We start from the raw sequence: 18,186 nt of genomic DNA on the forward strand, positions 1-18,186 counted from the left end.
CGCTTTATTTAGACAGATTTCTTGTTATTACTGCGAATGTTCACAATTTTTTTACTGTAGTAAGATTTAGTCATTAATAGTTACGTTGTTGACATAACGTCATGACATAATTGTTTAAATATTCACCATGGAAGACTTGGTGATGCATGCAGAAGCCAAATCCACACATTGTTTGAAGACTATTTTGATCAAATTTTTATCTATAAATAGCCACAAATCTCTGCTCATGTTTCTCACACAGATAAAACAGAGTACATAAATTAAATTGTTATAGACAGAGTTTGAACTAATTGTTATGGCTCTCAAGTACTTTGTATTAACCATTGTCATATTGGCTGTGGTGACTTCAATAAGCCATGCATCTGATCCTAGTCCTTTACAAGATTTTTGTGTTGCTGTTAATGATTCCAAGTCTGCTGGTAACTTTGATTCTTATTTCAATAATGGCTTTTGCATACTTCTTGCTGCTTTTGTTTGTTTTCTATACTATTATAGTATTTGTTGTTATTTTTTGCTTTCTAATTGTGATTTCTGTGTACAGTTTTCGTGAATGGGAAATTTTGCAAGGATCCAAAGGATGTTACTGCAGATGACTTCTTTAGACCAGGGTTAAATGTACCTGGGAATACTTCAAATCAACTTGGATCTGTTGTAACTGCTGTGAATGTTAACAACTTGCCTGGACTCAACACTCTAGGCATTTCTTTAGCTCGTATTGATTTTGCACCGTACGGTCTCAACCCACCTCATACTCACCCTCGAGGAACTGAAGTTCTTGCTGTCCTTGAGGGCACGCTCTACGTTGGATTTGTCCTTTCGAACCCTGGTCCAAATATGAAGAATGAACTCTTTACCAAGATACTACATCCTGGAGATGTGTTCATTTTTCCAATAGGTCTGATTCATTTTCAATTTAATGTGGGAAAGACTAAGGCCGTTGCATTTGCTGGACTCAGTAGCCAAAATCCAGGAGTCATCACTATTGCAAATGCAGTATTTGGCTCAGATCCACCAATCAATGATGATGTTCTTGCGAAAGCATTTCAAGTTGACAAGAAAGTTGTGGATTATCTCCAATCACAATTCTGGTGGGACAACAACTAAATTATTATAAGCCAAACGCTATGGTTTCTATTATTTGTGCTATGTTTGAAATTTAAGAAATCACAAATAAATCTCATGATCTAGCCTTGTGGACTGGTTTCATTGATCTTTGTATTGGATGTACTAAACGAGGATTTCTCATGGTTTGCTTTAGTTAAAATTATATTTAATCCTGTGTTGCGATAATGTTTGCAGAACTATACACAAGTTTCAAATTAAATCACTTCATTGTAGTTCGTCACTTCCATGGATGTAGCATAACTATGCCGATGACAACAACATTTTTCATGCTCTTCGACATTTTGCATTGGAAAAACTGTTCCATTCCTCTCTAGTTACTTCACGGTCCACTCCCCCGTCTCAAGATACTAGTCACTTTTCACTTTTTGAGAGTCCATCTGACTAATATTTAGAGTAAAATTAGACTATATTAATTCAAGATTTTTAAATTAAAAATTAGATATTCGAAAACCATATGAGAAATAATGTAAGTTGCAATTCTTCTTGTGTCATATCAATAGAAAAAATGTTGATCAAAGTTCATGTAGTTTGAATCTCGAGAAGTGAAAAGTGACCAATATTTTCAGACAGTGGGAGTACAATACATGAAAACCATCGACCAACATACATTAAAGTCAGAATGTTGGACTCAAGAGATTAGAAAACAACAAGAATTGATATTTTCAAGGTCTAACTTCACAAGGGAGAAATAAGTCCAAACAAGAACAAAGATCATTCTTTCAAGCTTAAATTTTGTACCATTTGATTGCATTCTGCCAAGGGTCCAAATCCTTATTACTGAAAAGCTGTCAAATTTGATTTGCTATTCTGACCAATGGCATATGAACAAGTTCAAGAATCCTCCAAGTTCAGATCTAGTAGTATTTATGATGTTTTCTTGAGTTTTAGGGGGTGAAGAAAACTCGCAAAACTTTCACTAACCAGCTCTATGAGGCTTTGGTTGATGTGGGTCTTCGTAGTTTTATGGATGACAATGAGATTGAAAGAGGAGAGAACATTAAGTCTGAACTGGATAAAGCTATCCACCAGTCAAAGGGATCAATCATTGTTTTGTCGAAAACTATGCATCTTCCAGCTAGTGCCTTGATCTTGTCATGATCCTGGAGAACAAAAAGAACAGAGGACATGCAATTCTTCCTGCTTTCTACTATGTTGATTCATCTGATGTCAAAGAGCAATCAGGGAGCTTTTCCATAGCATTTGCTCGACATGAAAAGAAATTGCTGGAAAATTCAGAAGATGGTCAAGCATGGGCTAAGCGGATCGAAGGGTGGGCGAAAGCACTCAAAGAAGTTTCTAGTCTTGGGGGAATGACTTTACAGGGCCAAACTGAAAGGTAAGCTCCATTATTACCCAAAAGATTTATGTGTAGCAGCCCATGTACTGTGTCTTCAATTATACTTTGATTAAATGTTCCTGTTTTCGGATGACAAGTTTGTGATTCTACCTTCTAATGTCTGGTCTTTGTGTGCTGCTCTTGTTGGAACAAGACACAGTTTATTGAGAAGATCATCAAAGTAATTGAAGAGAAAATAAATCATTCAGTTGTATGTATTGCGCCCTATCTCATTGGAATAGATTCTCGGGCTAAAGACCTTAATCTGTGGTTGAAAAATAGGACTGATACAGTTAGTGTAGCTGAAGTTTGTGGTATGGGTGGGATATGAAAAACTACAATTGCCAAGTATGTCTTCAATATAAACTACACGAATTTTGAAGGAAGCAGCTTCCTCGAGAACACAAGACAATATTCTTAATAGAGTATTTCAGAACATATTTCTTCAAAATTAGAGAAATGTCTATCATAAAATATAATTACGAATAAGATGACGATAGAAGTATTGATTGTCATCCAAATTCCACATAAATAGTTCTTTCTAGAAAAATGAAATTTCAAATGAAGGAAGAAAAAAGAAGATACTTGGGGAGATGATGGCTAAGATGTCATATTTTGCATCCGACTCCTCCAAAGATTTTAGCAGGTATATGTATTCCCATTCATGGATCTCATGGTATGTAGGGCAAAATGAAGTCCAATCCAATCCCCATATGGCCATAGCAGTATAAATCTACAAGCCCTTGACGTTTGGTAGGCATCATCCCCTGATAAGGATAATCTCGCTGCATTTCTTGACTGTTTGAGTTCAAAACCATGTCTACTTGCTCTCCATGCATTAAGTGAATACCAATTTCCTTGATGCAAAAACCCTCCATAGTAACAACTGAGACATTCAAGGTGTCACCAGCATCCAGCTGACTCAGAAATATCCAATGGGTGAACCATAACATTTCGTTTTGGGCTTCAGGAAGACCATAGAAAGTCGGGCTATAAATCAGTTTCACATTCTTCTGCTCATTATGGATTATCAAATAAAACTGGATACCCTCAACCCAGACTTTCCAGTCAATTGTGTACACTGAGCACACAGTTATGCCCTGGATCTTGAGATCAGGAGATGAAGAGACGGTGAAAGATAGAGTTGATCCAGCACTCTTGTAACAAAACCAATCAGGAACCATGCTCCCTGGAAGATATATGCTGATCATTCCGCTTTCAAACAATACCTGTGTCATGAAGAATCTCATTAAAAATGACAAAATAAAAACAAAAAAGGAACCAACAGGTACAGCTGTTACATGAAGAAGTTTGACCACACAAATGACAGTAGATCCGTCAACCCCTTCTTTGGGGGTGGGAAGGGGGAATGGAAGAGGAGAAAATACCTTTACTGGTCCTCTACTTTCTGTATGAGTTGAATTGTTATATAATTTCACTTCAAAGCTTCCGACAGAATCCCACATGCTTAATTCCAACGACTTCATTGTTTTCTCAACTCCTCCCATGGATTCCAACTTATAGCTTCCCTCCATATCAGTGAGTTCTTTACAGCCATTTAAATGGTAAACTTTTGCCCGACACCCTACGGATAGATATGTTACTCTTTCTAGGGAAGTGCAGTATCCCAGCCCCAAATTGTGGACACGAGGTAGGTCTATGAGAAATTTAAGCATCGTACAAGAAGCTAATTCAAGATTATTGAGCCTGGAAAGAGTTCTGATGCAATCTGGAAGACAACTGATTGGATTTTTACTGAGGTCTAGGTTCTGCAACGACATTAAATTACTGAAGTCCCTCGGAAAATCATCTTCAGATAGGTTGCACCCAGATAGACTTATTTTAACCAAAGACTTTGGTAAAGAAACCCATGGAAGGTCTAGAACTTTTTTCGGATTTGGAACCCAAGACCGGATAAGTGCATGCCATATTGGGTTCTGTTTTCTCTTAGAGGGTAATTGACTCATTGGGATTTCATTGGCAAGAAACACTTCCAAGGATTGCATCCTCCACAAGTCTCTTGGCAACTCTACAAGATTTGAGCAACCAGATATTATGAAGGTTTTAAGAACTTTTAGCTTGCAAATCTCTCTGGGCAGCTTCTTTAGTCTTTTGCAGTTTTTGATATTTAAGAAAATGAGCCGAGCCTCTAAGGTTCCAATGGATTCATGAACCTCAATTAGATTGACACACTCTTTGAGAACAAGCTTCTCCAGCATTGGGAGTCCTGAAAAATCAGGAGTTCTGATAAGAGAATGAGAGTGGCTGACGTTGAGAATTTTTACCAGTGGAAGCACCTACGATGAAAAAGATAACAAGAAAAGGATAAGTAATGAGATCCATATTCTACAACACTTCATTAAAAGTGGAGGAAACTAATAACACAAAAACAATTGTCAAACTCTTCTTCCTTCCCACAGTCTTTCCAAACAGCTGTTCCGCATGTCAAGAACAGACAAGCTCTCCAATGGAAAATCATTTGGCACACACTTCAAAGGAAAACCTCTCCAATATAGCCACCTCAGGTTCTTGGGAAAATCTTTATAAGCACCATTTAGATGTGTATAATTTATCTGAAGCAGTCTTAGCTTATTCATAATTGTAAAGAGATTTGTTCCCAATTCAAGCTCATTTAAGGTTTTTGAAGAAAATTTGTTGGGATGCCTGGAGAAACCAAACCGATAACTCTTAACTTCTGTAAACAGCCACTTTCTTCCACTGCTAGAACTTCCCATGAAGGATTCGTCTTCCTTTACCATATTCATGTCAAAGAAAAGACCTTCAATAGTCTCTGAGCCCTGAAAAAGGAATTAGAGAAGAGCTTAGCAGTGTCCAAAAGAAAAGGAAGTATACACCAGAAAGGAAATGTTTACCATGTTTTCTCTCAATACATTAAATGAGTCCTTGTAGTGCCACAACCGGGTACGCCTCCCAGGCTTCTTAGATGATTCTTGACGGACTATTTCTCTGCCCATGTCCCGAAGCATTTGATGCATTATCAACTTGTTACCCTCAATCATCAAAAGGAATCTATCTATGAGATTCTGAATCCCAACTCTTGTATAAATATAAGATTCCTCTAGCACAGCAATAACATAATCTTTGTCCTTTCTTGCGAAGAAGCAGGCAATGTCAAGGAACAAATTCTTATCATGATCATCTTTTAATGAGTCATACCCAAATTTTAGTTTTTTAATGACCTGGCTCGCAGGAATCGCTTCCAACTTGTCTAATGCACTCTTCCATACATCGATATTTTTCCCACGAAGTGAAGAACCCAAAACTTGAAGCGCCAGAGGAAGCCCTCCACAATGCTTTACCACCCTCTTTGATAGTTCCATGTAGTCATCAGCTGGGTGGTCTTCCCCAAAGGAATGCCAACTGAAAAGCTCTAGTGATTCATCATTACCCATTTCCCTGACTTTATGGACTTTTTGAATTTCTTGAACCTTCAGCAAACATGAATTCTTAGTTGTTATGATTATTTTACTACCTGGACAGAACCAATTTTTCATTCCAATTATATTGTGAATTTGTTCTTGTTGATCAATGTCATCCAATATGACTAGAACTCTTTTAAAACATATAGCATCTCTTAACTTGATGATCCCTTCATCAGTATCTTGTATTTTACTCTTTTTCCCAGTTAAGTCATAAAGGAGCTGCTTTTGTAAGCGAATTAAGCCATCTGGTTGCTGAGAAATATCTTGGATATTTGCAAGAAAGCTACTACCTTCAAATCTTCTAAAGTTTGTAGTGAAAACATATTTGGCAACAGTTGTCTTCCCAATTCCGCTCATCCCACAAATTGCAATAACATTATCATCATGTGATCCGTCTTGCAACCATGAAATGATATTTTTGACCCGTGAACTGATCCCAACCAGGTAAGGTGCAACACTTGATATTGTGCGGTTCAATTTATCCTCAATGAGTTGAAGAATTTCTTCAATGAACTCTGATTCCTTCCTAATCAATTACCAAGGAGCAAACGGATTGGCCAAAATTATCACATCTGACTTTAACGACTTATAAAAAGGAATTTCTATGCAAGCAAGATAAGTTACAACTGTGTAATCAGCAAAGTAATTGGAATAAAACTGGAAAGCAAAAAAATAAAATAAAGAGGAAATACAGCATCCTAACTTAAGACAAGACAGACAGACATGAAATTTCTATCTATTCATGAAAGTAATTTATTTCATTTCCTTTTTGATGAAATCAGTTTGTATCATACAATACTTGGATGTCTCAATGGAAAGATCCTAAAGCTCAAGTTGTCAACCCGCACATCCATAAATATTTGAGACTTCAAGCAGATTTTAATTCGATATTAATATATGTACTGAGATAGAACCTGTAGTTCTCTCTCCCCCACCTTTTCCCCCCCTAAGCTTTAACTTCACCTTTAATGATTTTATAAAATTCCTCAAGAAATGCACATCAAATAGCAATATGCAAGATTTACTTGAAAACAGAATCTTAATCTATTCTTGTTTACTGTGCAGTAGGAAGAATCTACTGGTTCTGTAAAAAAAAAACTTACTTATCCTCTTGATTGTTTACTAGAACACCACCCAAATCTGCAACCTCTCCAAGAGCCGCTCTCCATTTTTGGACCTTATCCATCCACTCCCTCTTTCCTTCATCACTTTCAGCTTCAATTTGCCTCTCATATCTCGTAAATGCTTCTGCGAAACTCTTTTTCTGATCTCTAACTTCAGAAGGATCCACATGGTAGAAGACAGGAAGAATTGCATGCCCTTTTGTCCTCTTATGTTCAAGGATTTTGACAAGCTCATCAAGGCACCATGTTGAAGTAGCATAGTTCTTCGAGAGGATAATTATTGAACTCCTCGAATTTATAATTGCACTCTCTAATTCTGTCTTAATATTTTCCCCTCTCTCAATCTCATTATCATCCTTAAACGTACGCCACCCTGCACCTACCAAAGCTGCATAAAGAGTGTCAGTAAAAGTCTTGCGGGTGTCTTCACCGCTGAAACTCAAGAACACATGATAAATGGATGGAGAAACAAAAGAGGAAGATGTTTGTTGTCTTTCAGAACCCATCAGATCAAGTTTACCAATCAATTCTCCGAGTGAGGATACACAATTACACAATGCTTTAAAAGCCAATATATTACACAAGGACAAGAAAAATGCAGACTAGAGAAAGCTAGTATTAGGCTAGTTCTCTTATCTGCTAATAAATTAATAAGCTGATTATTTATTTAAGCCTTGGATCAATGAACACAAGTCCAAATTCTGACTCAACGTTCACTAACTTCTGTCTTTACCACTAATAATGAATTAAACTAACCAAATGCGGTCCAGGAATCTATGCAGATTGATTATGAAAAAGATAAAAGGGGCCAACTGCTTAATTAACTAATCCTGTTGATTAGTTTATTCAGAAATCTACAAAAATATGGACTCATTAGTTGCACCGGCCAATATTCTTTCTGCAAAGAGCATCTAATGCTACATAATACATAAAACTGAATTAAGAAAATTGCACTTCATGTTAAATTATGCATTTTGGTTGGCATAATGAAACAAATGAGATTATTTCAACAACTTACCAATTATCATTAAAAAAAAAAAAGGATGATTTGAAGATTGGTCGCATAATGGTGTAAGAAGAAACCCTGATTATTCTATACATACATACCCTGAAATAAGATAGAATCGCAATTTCTGTTGTTGCTGCAAAGTGACAATTCATGGCTTCCGACGATTTCTGATTTTTCCGTCTGGACCTAATACAATTTGAGGTCACCCATATAACTGTTGGCATACTCAGACGAGAAAAGGCCCAAAATAATCCTTTATCTTCTGGTTAAAACTCAAACTCATAGTTGAGTTTTCACATGAGTATTAAGGCTCCCTTATATTTGCAATATTGGTGCATTTTTTATACTCTTTAAAAATTTTGCTTATTTTTTAACATTGATTTTATCGATAATTTATGTATTCATAATTTATTATCGATAAAATCAATGTTAAAAAATAGACAAAATTTTGAAGGAGTATCAAAAGTGCACCAATATTGCAAATATAAGGGACTGTTAATACTCATGTGAAAACTCAAAGATGACTTTGAGTCTTAATTCAAAGATGAGGGACTATTTTGGGCCTTCTCTATATATGGATCAAAATAGACTCACAGGTTATTTCAAGTTTTTTTTTGGTTTTCCATCCGGTGTCCGGTATCCACATTGAAGCCTGAAGCCCGACTAAATTCGGATTCACATCGAAAAGTCCCACATTGTTTGTGTTGGTGTAATACACCACAAAATACAATAAATTACTATTGAAATAAAATGAATAAACAAATTTTTAAGCTGAGGCACGGATATCTTGTTCTCTTTAAGGAGATTCAAGTTCACGGCGGCATAATCTACATCAATCCAGCAATAATAGTCTTGACTTGTCCCCTCCAGGATACAACAGCCCAACAACGTCGTACAACTCAAGCAACTCCGGATTTAGTTGAAGAGTCCAAAGCTCCACATAAGAACACTTTCCTTCAACATATAAATATTCTCTTTTGTATAGTAAATATAGTTGAAGACTTGGAATATTTTTTTTTGTCTCAACTCTCTTTTTCACTACACTAACCTCAATATAAACTTCTTATATTTCTTACATTATTTTTTTCTGAAAATACATAATACTACTTATAAGTCAATTTAATTACATATCAATCTAATTTTTAATGATCTAAAATGAATTGAATTTTAAATGAATTATACTAATAAATAAGCGGTTAACTTAAATGAATTGGACAAATTATTTACTTATGTACTAATTTTACCATCTATACTCATATGGATGATTATATATTTGAGTAAATATAAATATCTAAATAACTTATAAATTACAATTTTGACTCTATCAGTATTTTTAATTTGATGAATAATTTTATTATTGTATTTCTAATATTATTTCAAAATTTTCTTTCCAAAATAGAACTTTTTCATACATATTAAAACTGGCTTATCAACATATTGATTAAGCATATTAGCTCAATACTTTTCTCCGAACATATATATCTTATTTATAAGATTAATTTGAGTTAAGACACTGGTACAACTATATATGTTTTTCATGTATGAATCAGAAATATTGGCATAAGACTTTCCAAGTATATCGATAAATAATACTTAAAAACAACTTTCAAAACCAAAGCTAATATAACTAGACATAAATTATCATATCATATATCATATATTATTATAAGTGGGAAGCTCCAACATTCAAAGTTGGATTACCATTTTGCTCCTAGACTAAATAAAAATGCTATAAAATATGTAAATAATAAAATATTAAATAGTTAAAAGCTGAGTAATCATTTTATCATTAAAAAAAAAAGTTATTTATCAGTAATTTAACTACATTTAATTGATATAAATCTTTCATCTCCCCATTAATTAACCTAATACAAATTACTTGAACTCAATTTATAATCCTACTGTTTCATATCTCACATTTACTATTTTTTCCCTTGAGCTTCCAAAAGTTATATGAACTTTTCATGTTCCTTGTCAAATAGAATTGGAGTAATATATAGTGCATGTGCAGTGATTTTCTATAACTCAAGTCACATTAATCTTTCATCTTTAAGCTTTATATAATATATAGATTAGAAGCTATATGCCATAAAAGTTTGAATATATAAATATATATTGTTGATTGGTAACTACTTTATTTCTCTTATGTTCATTTTAGTTCTCAACAATATATATTTAATATATGAAAATTTCCTTCAGTTTGTTAACTAATTCTTATTTATTTTTCTATATTTCAGATTTTATTTGGTAACAGTGCGCTCTTCACTTCTCATCATCAGGTACATAATGGATATGCTATTAATAACTCTTTTTTTTTTTTTATCAATTTTATTATTTCACATACATAAAATATAGTTTGTAGAAAACGTGATATAGAATTAAAATTTTGAGATTTAAGAAATTGTCTGTATAATTTTCAGGATATTTAAATCTTATACTTTTTAACATCTTTTACATATTTTAACTTTTTATATCAAGTCCCTTGTTCTTTAATAAGGATCGATTCTTATTATATTTCGTAATGCAATTATACTTAAACAATACAAGTAATACTCTTATGTCAAATTTTCGTATGAAAGAAAATGTTCTTGAATAGAGATTGATTCTTATTATATTTCGTAATATGATTTTATTTCAACCATACAAATAATATTCTTATGTTAAAGAAATCCTAATCTTGAATCAAAGAAAGGATACATATAGGTGCAATTATAATTAATATATATTGATTCTTTCTTTTTTTTATGTCAGTAATAATTAATTATCTTCGCCATAGTATAATTACTATTTTTTTACTAGGTGTATACTATAAAATTAACAATGATATTCTAGCCATATTAAAGAAGACATATGTTGATCAACTTTTTGTTCAACATTTACAAAATACTACTTTCATTCGACAACAACTTCTTGTTATGCATACGACTATAAGAGGAGGAATTCCCAATTTTTGAAAGTCATGCCATAAGTTTTAATATGCGAAGCATTTGAAAACATAACCAACCTTGCTTATGTTCACATTTTAACTATTAGGTGCTCCTATTAGAAAACATGGAAAGTGAATTAATATTTTAAATTTCAACAATTTCTATTTTATAATTCAATTTTTAAAATATAAAGAAATTTTATAATAATAATAATATGGGACAAGCACATTCCCAACGACTAGTAATATGAAAAACAAAAAACCTAGTTAATTTCTAGTTCGTATACAAAATGAAAATCCTATTGAACTAAAGTCACGGATAAATCTGCTGACATCGAGTGGTGCGACTAAGAAATTTGCTGAGGCAGTCATCCTTTTTGTTGAATTTTGGATCAAATTTTCCACTCAAACAATATTCTGACGAAATAAGTCTCCGCATTCAAATTAATAGTAGTATTACTATTTTGTATTATTTCAGGCCGTTTTGGACCAAAATAATGCTTCACGCAAAACTCTGTAAGTGACTGCTTATCATCGTTGTCGACATTGCCATTGCTTGGGATCACAGTGAGGAGGATAAATATCGCAGAAATTACGAGTATATGAACTTTCTTCCATTGTTTAGATTAAGGCCATTCCTCCTGCTACTTTCACAGAACCTGACTCAAATATGTAAGCTGTGTTTTCTAGAATTCAAAACGAAAAATCCTAATTCCGTCCCTTGTATTTTTGTTAGGTTTTACAACGTAATTTACTAGAAGTAGGATTTTGAAGGGAACAGTTAATCCCCAATATGGATAACTTCAAATTGCTGACTTTGCTAAGTACCCAAAACGGAATCTGGGCCATCATGGCCAGGTTCATCTATCCGGCCCATTGGTTAGGTGCAAGGAGCGGTCAATTTTCACCGCAAAAATGTCCATTTTGGGGTGGTCGGTCGAAAATATCCCTGACATCAATATAACAAATAATTTTCACTCAGTATAAACTTATTATTTTGTATCATAATATACCACAAGTTGTTATCGCATAAGGCACAATAAGTTATGTCTTACTACATAACTTAAATTCGTACAAAACTTATATAGTTCAGTTTCATAATCCACAAGTTATGTTGTAAGAGGCATAACTTAATTCTTACAAAATTTATGGCCTAAGAGGCAAGCAAAAAATTTCTAAATTTATGATGAGCGAATTAATGGCCTATACAACTTATGCGGCATAACTTAATTGCTATGGGACTTGTGCTGATATAAGGATTACTTTGATACACAAATTTTCATTAAATGAGCAACAAGGGCAAAACTTAAAAACCATAAGATAACTTTCTTAGTCAATGACAAATCTACACTCCCCTTACTCTATTTAACAACAGATTAGAAAGTTGACATGTTGAATGAAGAGGCAACCACCAATGTTGTCCAACAATTAACTATCAAGATTCAAGAATAAATGGAGAGGTGATAGACACCTGAACTTAGCTCATAAGGAGACAAATCTCCACCAATTGTATGCTGTAGTGGATAGGAAAGACGACGACATCCTTCTGCATTAGATAGGGTGTCTTCCTCTTCCTCACTTTGTTCGCTGCATACAAGATATACACCAAATTTCTTAACTACGCAACCCATGCTTAATGAAACAACAACTTGATCTCCTCTTTCTAGCTGGTTTCCAAACTTCCAATGACTAAACCATAGCATTGGATTACCAGGACCAGCAATTCCAAAAATTGTTGGACCATAAATCCATTTGATTCCCTTGGTCTTATTGCTCACTTTTATGAAGTGTCTTTCACTGAAACATTCTTCAAGACATTCTGCATAAGCAACACATATCTTTAATCCTTGGATCTTAGCATTAGGAAGTGGAGGCACAGTGAAATCTATTGAGCTCCCTGTGCTTATATTGCTGAACTCGGTAGGAACCTTGTCTCCAGGAATGTAAATGTTGTGTATACCAAATTCGTATAGTCCCTGAAGGGGACCTTTGCTTTTTGTTGAGGACAGATAGTTGCAAAGTTCCACATCTACTGCTCTGACCTCCAAATTATCTAGGCAAGACATATCGAGGATATCATCAATGTCTCCAATAGGATCTAGCTTGAATACTCCCTGAACCTCAACCAGTTTTTCACAATTCTCTAAGTGCAAGTCAAGTGACCTCATGAAATTGGGTAAATTTGTTACTTTGTTCAGTGATCTGCAGTTACTTGCATTCAATATTTGTAAGCTCAACGGAAGCTCAGGGATCCACTGGAGCCTTGTGCAGTCGGCTAACTGAAGGGACTGCAGCATAGTTAGGCTCTTCAGGCTCTCTGGCAGGGTGGAAATGGGATTTCCTTTTAGACTCAGATATTTCAAGGAGGATAGGACAGAAAGGTCGTAGGGAATAAGAGTGTCAGTCAGATTGCTATGTGAAATATCCAAACTTTGTAAGGTGATCTGGAAGATATCTGACATTGAACCTGCTGACTTTGGCCACAGTGACATCCAAGACCAGAAGATTGAATAGACTGATTTAGCAGACAGAGAGTCGCTGCATATTGGCTTTTCAGCCTTAGAGGAAAATTGATCTCTGTTAGTCACATCCCGTGTAAGTGCTTGCAAAAACTTACCATTTCTCATAATCCTGGAAAGCTCCAGCTTTGAGCACCCACAGAGTGTTAGTTCTTGTAAGGATTTGATTTCCCAAATTTTCCTTGGAAGCTTCTTAAGGCTCTCGCATCCCTTCAGATTTAAGACAAGAAGTTTATGGAGTCTTCCAATGGACTCATGGACCTTAACCAAATTTATGCAATCTTCAAGAATCACTCTTTCTAGATTCGGCATTCCAGAGAAATTAGGGGTCTTCATGAGACTGTGTGAGTGACCAAGATCAAGTATCTTCAATGATCGTAGAGACTGAGCAAAAATAGGTAAAGAGAGAGTCAGTGAAGAAAAATATCAAGTCTGCCAGAACACAATCAGCCACAAAATCAGAAACGAGTGGAAGTAAGCAAACCTTTGCTCCCTCCCAGGTTTGATGCAAGTTGCTATTGTTCATTTCAAGAACTACAAGATTTTCATGAGGAAAGCCATTTGGGAAGGATGTTGATTGGAATTGTCCATACCAGCGCATCCATCTTAATTTCTTTGGAAATCCTTCAAAGGTGCCAGAAACCTGGACATTCTCAAGCTCAAGATATCTCAATTCTTGCATTTTAGAAAATGCTTTAGCACTCATTCCAGCTTCATTTTGTACAGTCTGTGATCTGGCCGAAAGAGAATTCCCCTGACCCCAAGAGAGGCATCCTACGCGAAGCCTCTTTGATGAATTTTTCTTGAGAGTCAATGTTGAAGTGCTCTGTGAATCATTGAAGTAAAGTCTTTTTGATATACTTTCATGTCTGTCTGGTTTGCTTTCATCTGATCCACGCATTTTAAGAACAAGCCCTTCAATAGATTCTGTAACCTGACATGGAAAGTAACATTGAAGTGAAAATGAGCTCCAGGAAAAATAACGAAATTGGTACAGGAGGAATGAGCCTTACAGTTTCTTCATGCAGTATACTAAGGGCATCCTTGTGATGCCAGATTCTGCTGCGTTTACCAGGTTCAATGGGTGATTCTCGGCAGATGACCTCTTTACCCATTTCCTGTAGTAACTGATGCATCATTAGCTTGTTATCAGGAGTCACTGTCAGGAGATATCTATCAATGAGATTCTGTATTTCAGCAGTAGCATGGAAACCACATTCATCCAGAACTTTGATTGTATAATCTTTGTCCTTCCCGATAAAAAAGCAAGCAATATCAAGAAATACATTTTTATCATGATCATCTGGCAAAGCTTCATAGCTTAGTTCAAGAACTTTATGGTTATGGCATTCAGAATATCTTTCTAATTTCTGTATTGCACCTTCCCACATATCTATACTTCCACCACGTAGCGAAGAGGCTAGAACCTGAAGAGCTAAAGGAAGCCCTCGACAATGTTTAACTATCTGCTTGGAGTGTTTCATGTACTCCTTGACGGGATGGTCTTGACCAAAAGTATGCAAGCTGAAGAGCTTAAGCGCCTCATGATTGTTCATCCTCTTGGTTTCATACATCACACAAGCATCAAGAGGGTTTAGCAAGTGTTCGTTTGTAGTTGTTATAATAACTTTACTCCCTGGAGGAATCCAATCTCTTGAATCAAGAAGTCCTTTCAGTTGGTTCAAATCATCAACATCATCAAGAACAAGAAGAAACTTTTTGTGGACTAAACATTCTTTGATCGTGGAAGCTCCTCTATCAATATCATTTAGATCAATCTTATCCTCTTTCAAAAGATCTGAAAGAAGATTTTTCTGTAGGTTAATCAGACCACAGCTTTCTTTTGCAATTTCTCTAATATCTCCAAGAAAACTGCTGCATTGAAATCTGTCACTATGTAGGTTAAAAAGAGCTTTGGCAATGGTTGTTTTCCCTATTCCAGGTTCTCCATAAATCATCAATGTTCGAGAATTAGTCGAGCTATCTTGTAACCAGAAATTATTCTCTTTTACACGGGAGTATATTCCAACTGGATATGGGGCGAAACTCAAAACTTTGCGAGACAGCTTACCCCAAATGTCCTCAACAATTTCTTGAATAAACTTCAGCTCATCCCTGCAAGAAGAAAAGGACCACTTAGATAGATAGCACTGGTTATAATGCAAATTATGTCGCAACTGAACAAGATGGAAGTTGAATGTCCATAAACAACCCTGATGAGATAAATGTTGGAAAACAACAGAATATAAGAAATATACAAAAACATTTTAAACAATGCAGAGCCAAAATAAATTTGATTAAACTTTACCCGTCTTCTAGAACTATCCCTGCCATATTTGCAACCTCTGTGAGAGATGATCTCCATATCTTTATCTTTGCTATGTGCTCATTCCTTCTTTCAACCTTCTTCGCCATGATCTGCTCTTCGTAATTATGAAATGCTTTCGCATACGACTCTCTCTGCTTTCTAATATGGGATGGATCTACACGATAGAACACAGGTAGAATCATATGATCAGCACTTTGCTTCCTTTCAAGGATGTTCACAAGTTCATCTAGGCACCTTCTAGAATATCCATAATCTTCCGTGAATACAATTATTGAAATCCTCGATTCCTTGACTGCCTTTTGCAATTCTGATCCAACAATCTTTCCTTTTCTAGCTTCACTGTGTCTCTTGAATGTTTGAATACCTACATCAGTCAATGCAGTGTGTAGGATATTGATAAAGTTCACGCTGATCTCTTTGCCTCTATAACTCAAGTAGACATGATAAGAGCATCTAGGCCTGGAGGCTGATGCCTTTTCAACTCTCATCATGAATATAGATCAAAGCTCTATATGAAGATGTTCTTTAATCTGCAAAGTTCATAAAAAAAGAAGGTATATAAGTTACTTGAATTATGTTTTCTTATACAACAACAAACCCAGCGTGATCCCGCAAGTGGGGTCTGGGGAAAGTAGAATGTACGCAGACCTTACCCTAGCTTTGACAAAGTAGAGAAATTGTTTAGGAAAGACCATCGGCTGAACAAACAGTGAAAAGAGGCAATAGCAACAACAAAATAATAAGATACCAAGGAGAAACAACAAAGTAGTGATATAAAACTAACTATTTGAATTGGAAGATGGGAAATGGTTATCACGGCAATTTTTTAATTTTTTTTTAAGGTTTATATAGGTGGATCTATTTATTCATAGCACAGTTCCTTGATGCTTCTAGCATATATAACTTTGGTAGTAAATATATCCTTTTGACATGTATTATCTTTAAAAAAATAAAATGAAGTAGTCAAATCTTGTATCAGCTAACTCCAAATTACAATATCCAGACACTTGATTTGACTACAAAATGGTTTTCATCAACATAGGTCAATTACAATGCATAACTACTGATTACTTTTAATGCTGGTTTCCATTCCCCCAAACAAACCAGCGTGGGACTAACATATATCAAGCAATCAACAGAACAAGTTCAATTCAGGTTCAGTTTCTCCCTAAAACTCAAAATATGAAGTAATAGTATTCCTGATTTTACTCTAATTGTCTGCAGTTAAATCACAAAATAGAAAAGAACTAACCTTGTTTTGTATATGATACTGCAATTATCAACCAGGATTAAGCTTAAGTAATTGAATTCTTGGATGGTTATTATGCACAGGCGAAGCACTGCACAAGAAGAACCCCATCGGAAATTCAAACGAAGATGCACAGCGCTTATCTTCCCCAAGTCAACCCATGTAAAATATTTTTAAAACAGATTATTTTCACACAGTGAAAGTTGGAAAAACTTTATTTATAGGACATTTGGTAATCCGCCTATATTTTAATGGGTTGGTGAGTATTTTTTTACATGGGTAAATTATGGTTTGATACCCATAGTCAATTCATAAAAATATGGGTAAAATATGGATTAATCAAATGGGTTAAACTTTTAATTTTTATTTACTATAAATTCATGATATTACTAAAAAATTATAATTTCTCTTGCTTTTTATGTTCTTCTATAGAACTAATTATTTTTCACTATAATTGAAAAATGTGAAGTCTTTGGCCCTCCAAAAATATATATTTTAAATGTACATTTATTTTGTTACTTATAATTACATTTTATTTATTTATTTAATTTTATATTGGATAATAAATACATAGTGTAAAATAAGCAAATCATGTATTAGTATTGACATTGCTTAAAGTGCATTAAGCATGTTTTAGTCCTAAAATGCAAATATTCATTTGCTTAGAAATTAAAAGTATTTTCCCCTTGTTATTACATAATTTTATTTTATATTGAAAAGTTATAGGATTTTTTTTTTTTTACTTTTATGATACAATAAAACTAAATGAAGCATTTTCAACATTTTCCATCTAAAAAAAGACTGAAATATTTTCTACGTGTTGAATTCTTAAGTAGAGTACTACTTACTCATGAAAATGCGGGTAAATATGGGTAAACTAGTATTTAACCCAACTCATTTCTTACCCAATCTATTTTTATCCATATCAAATATGGGTGGGTTGAATTATTACCCATTTTATGTTGACCCATTTTCAACCCGCTCAAATTTTATCCAACCCACCCATTTACCACCACAATCTTGCAAAAGAATTTTATATTTTTGGATAAATAAAATTTATGTTCATATTTTATGTTACATAATTAATATTTGTTGTGTCAGTTGTATAATAATTTTTTTCTTCGCA

The 18,186-nt window shown here is 34.5% G+C and overlaps 4 protein-coding genes across 4 annotated transcripts; 1 reads left to right on the forward strand and 3 right to left on the reverse strand.

Moving 5' to 3' along the window:
* The first annotated feature begins 292 nt into the window (after positions 1-292).
* On the forward strand, positions 293-1,104 carry LOC125816801 (germin-like protein subfamily 1 member 20). The gene is made up of 2 exons (XM_049496422.1): positions 293-419; positions 542-1,104. Exons 1-2 carry the CDS (start codon positions 296-298, stop codon positions 1,102-1,104), a joined length of 687 nt encoding a protein of 228 aa, XP_049352379.1. The 5' UTR covers positions 293-295.
* A 2,012-nt stretch (positions 1,105-3,116) lies between these two features.
* Positions 3,117-4,053, reverse strand: LOC125816791 (uncharacterized). Its single transcript, XM_049496413.1, has 2 exons — positions 3,850-4,053; positions 3,117-3,690 (listed from the first exon to the last, which is right to left on the reverse strand). The coding sequence occupies exons 1-2, from the start codon at positions 3,994-3,996 to the stop codon at positions 3,133-3,135; spliced, it is 705 nt and encodes a 234-aa protein (XP_049352370.1). The 5' UTR covers positions 3,997-4,053; the 3' UTR covers positions 3,117-3,132.
* A 95-nt stretch (positions 4,054-4,148) lies between these two features.
* Positions 4,149-7,534, reverse strand: LOC125816814 (disease resistance protein RPV1-like). Its single transcript, XM_049496434.1, has 5 exons — positions 7,008-7,534; positions 5,335-6,430; positions 4,864-5,259; positions 4,218-4,758; positions 4,149-4,168 (listed from the first exon to the last, which is right to left on the reverse strand). Exons 1-5 carry the CDS (start codon positions 7,532-7,534, stop codon positions 4,149-4,151), a joined length of 2,580 nt encoding a protein of 859 aa, XP_049352391.1.
* Positions 7,535-12,380: 4,846 nt separating this feature from the next.
* Positions 12,381-17,217, reverse strand: LOC125815878 (disease resistance protein RPV1-like). Its single transcript, XM_049495444.1, has 5 exons — positions 17,064-17,217; positions 15,791-16,341; positions 14,496-15,597; positions 13,967-14,416; positions 12,381-13,866 (listed from the first exon to the last, which is right to left on the reverse strand). Exons 2-5 carry the CDS (start codon positions 16,300-16,302, stop codon positions 12,406-12,408), a joined length of 3,525 nt encoding a protein of 1,174 aa, XP_049351401.1. The 5' UTR covers positions 16,303-16,341; positions 17,064-17,217; the 3' UTR covers positions 12,381-12,405.
* Positions 17,218-18,186: the final 969 nt, after the last annotated feature.

The sequence above is a fragment of the Solanum verrucosum genome, unplaced genomic scaffold, assembly GCF_900185275.1.
Source record: "Solanum verrucosum unplaced genomic scaffold, falcon-dt-bn FXZP01000261.1, whole genome shotgun sequence".
NCBI classification, from domain to species: domain Eukaryota; kingdom Viridiplantae; phylum Streptophyta; class Magnoliopsida; order Solanales; family Solanaceae; genus Solanum; species Solanum verrucosum.

Bases quoted from the DNA above. Each gene is read 5' to 3' on its own strand.
- LOC125816801 (XM_049496422.1), top strand. From the start codon at position 296: ATGGCTCTCAAGTACTTTGTATTAACCATTGTCATATTGGCTGTGGTG. The intron at 420-541 runs GTAACTTTGATT...TTCTGTGTACAG, and splicing joins TAATGATTCCAAGTCTGCTG to TTTTCGTGAATGGGAAATTT.
- LOC125816791 (XM_049496413.1), bottom strand. From the start codon at position 3,996: ATGGAGGGAAGCTATAAGTTGGAATCCATGGGAGGAGTTGAGAAAACA. The intron at 3,691-3,849 runs GTATTTTCTCCT...TTCATGACACAG, and splicing joins AAAGTAGAGGACCAGTAAAG to GTATTGTTTGAAAGCGGAAT.
- LOC125816814 (XM_049496434.1), bottom strand. From the start codon at position 7,534: ATGGGTTCTGAAAGACAACAAACATCTTCCTCTTTTGTTTCTCCATCC. The intron at 6,431-7,007 runs GTAAGTTTTTTT...GTAATTGATTAG, and splicing joins GTAAACAATCAAGAGGATAA to GAAGGAATCAGAGTTCATTG. The intron at 4,169-4,217 runs GTAAAAATCCAA...AACTCTTTCCAG, and splicing joins GTTGCAGAACCTAGACCTCA to GCTCAATAATCTTGAATTAG.
- LOC125815878 (XM_049495444.1), bottom strand. From the start codon at position 16,302: ATGATGAGAGTTGAAAAGGCATCAGCCTCCAGGCCTAGATGCTCTTAT. The intron at 15,598-15,790 runs GTAAAGTTTAAT...TTCTTCTTGCAG, and splicing joins GGGATAGTTCTAGAAGACGG to GGATGAGCTGAAGTTTATTC. The intron at 13,867-13,966 runs GTTTGCTTACTT...ATTTTTGCTCAG, and splicing joins AAACCTGGGAGGGAGCAAAG to TCTCTACGATCATTGAAGAT.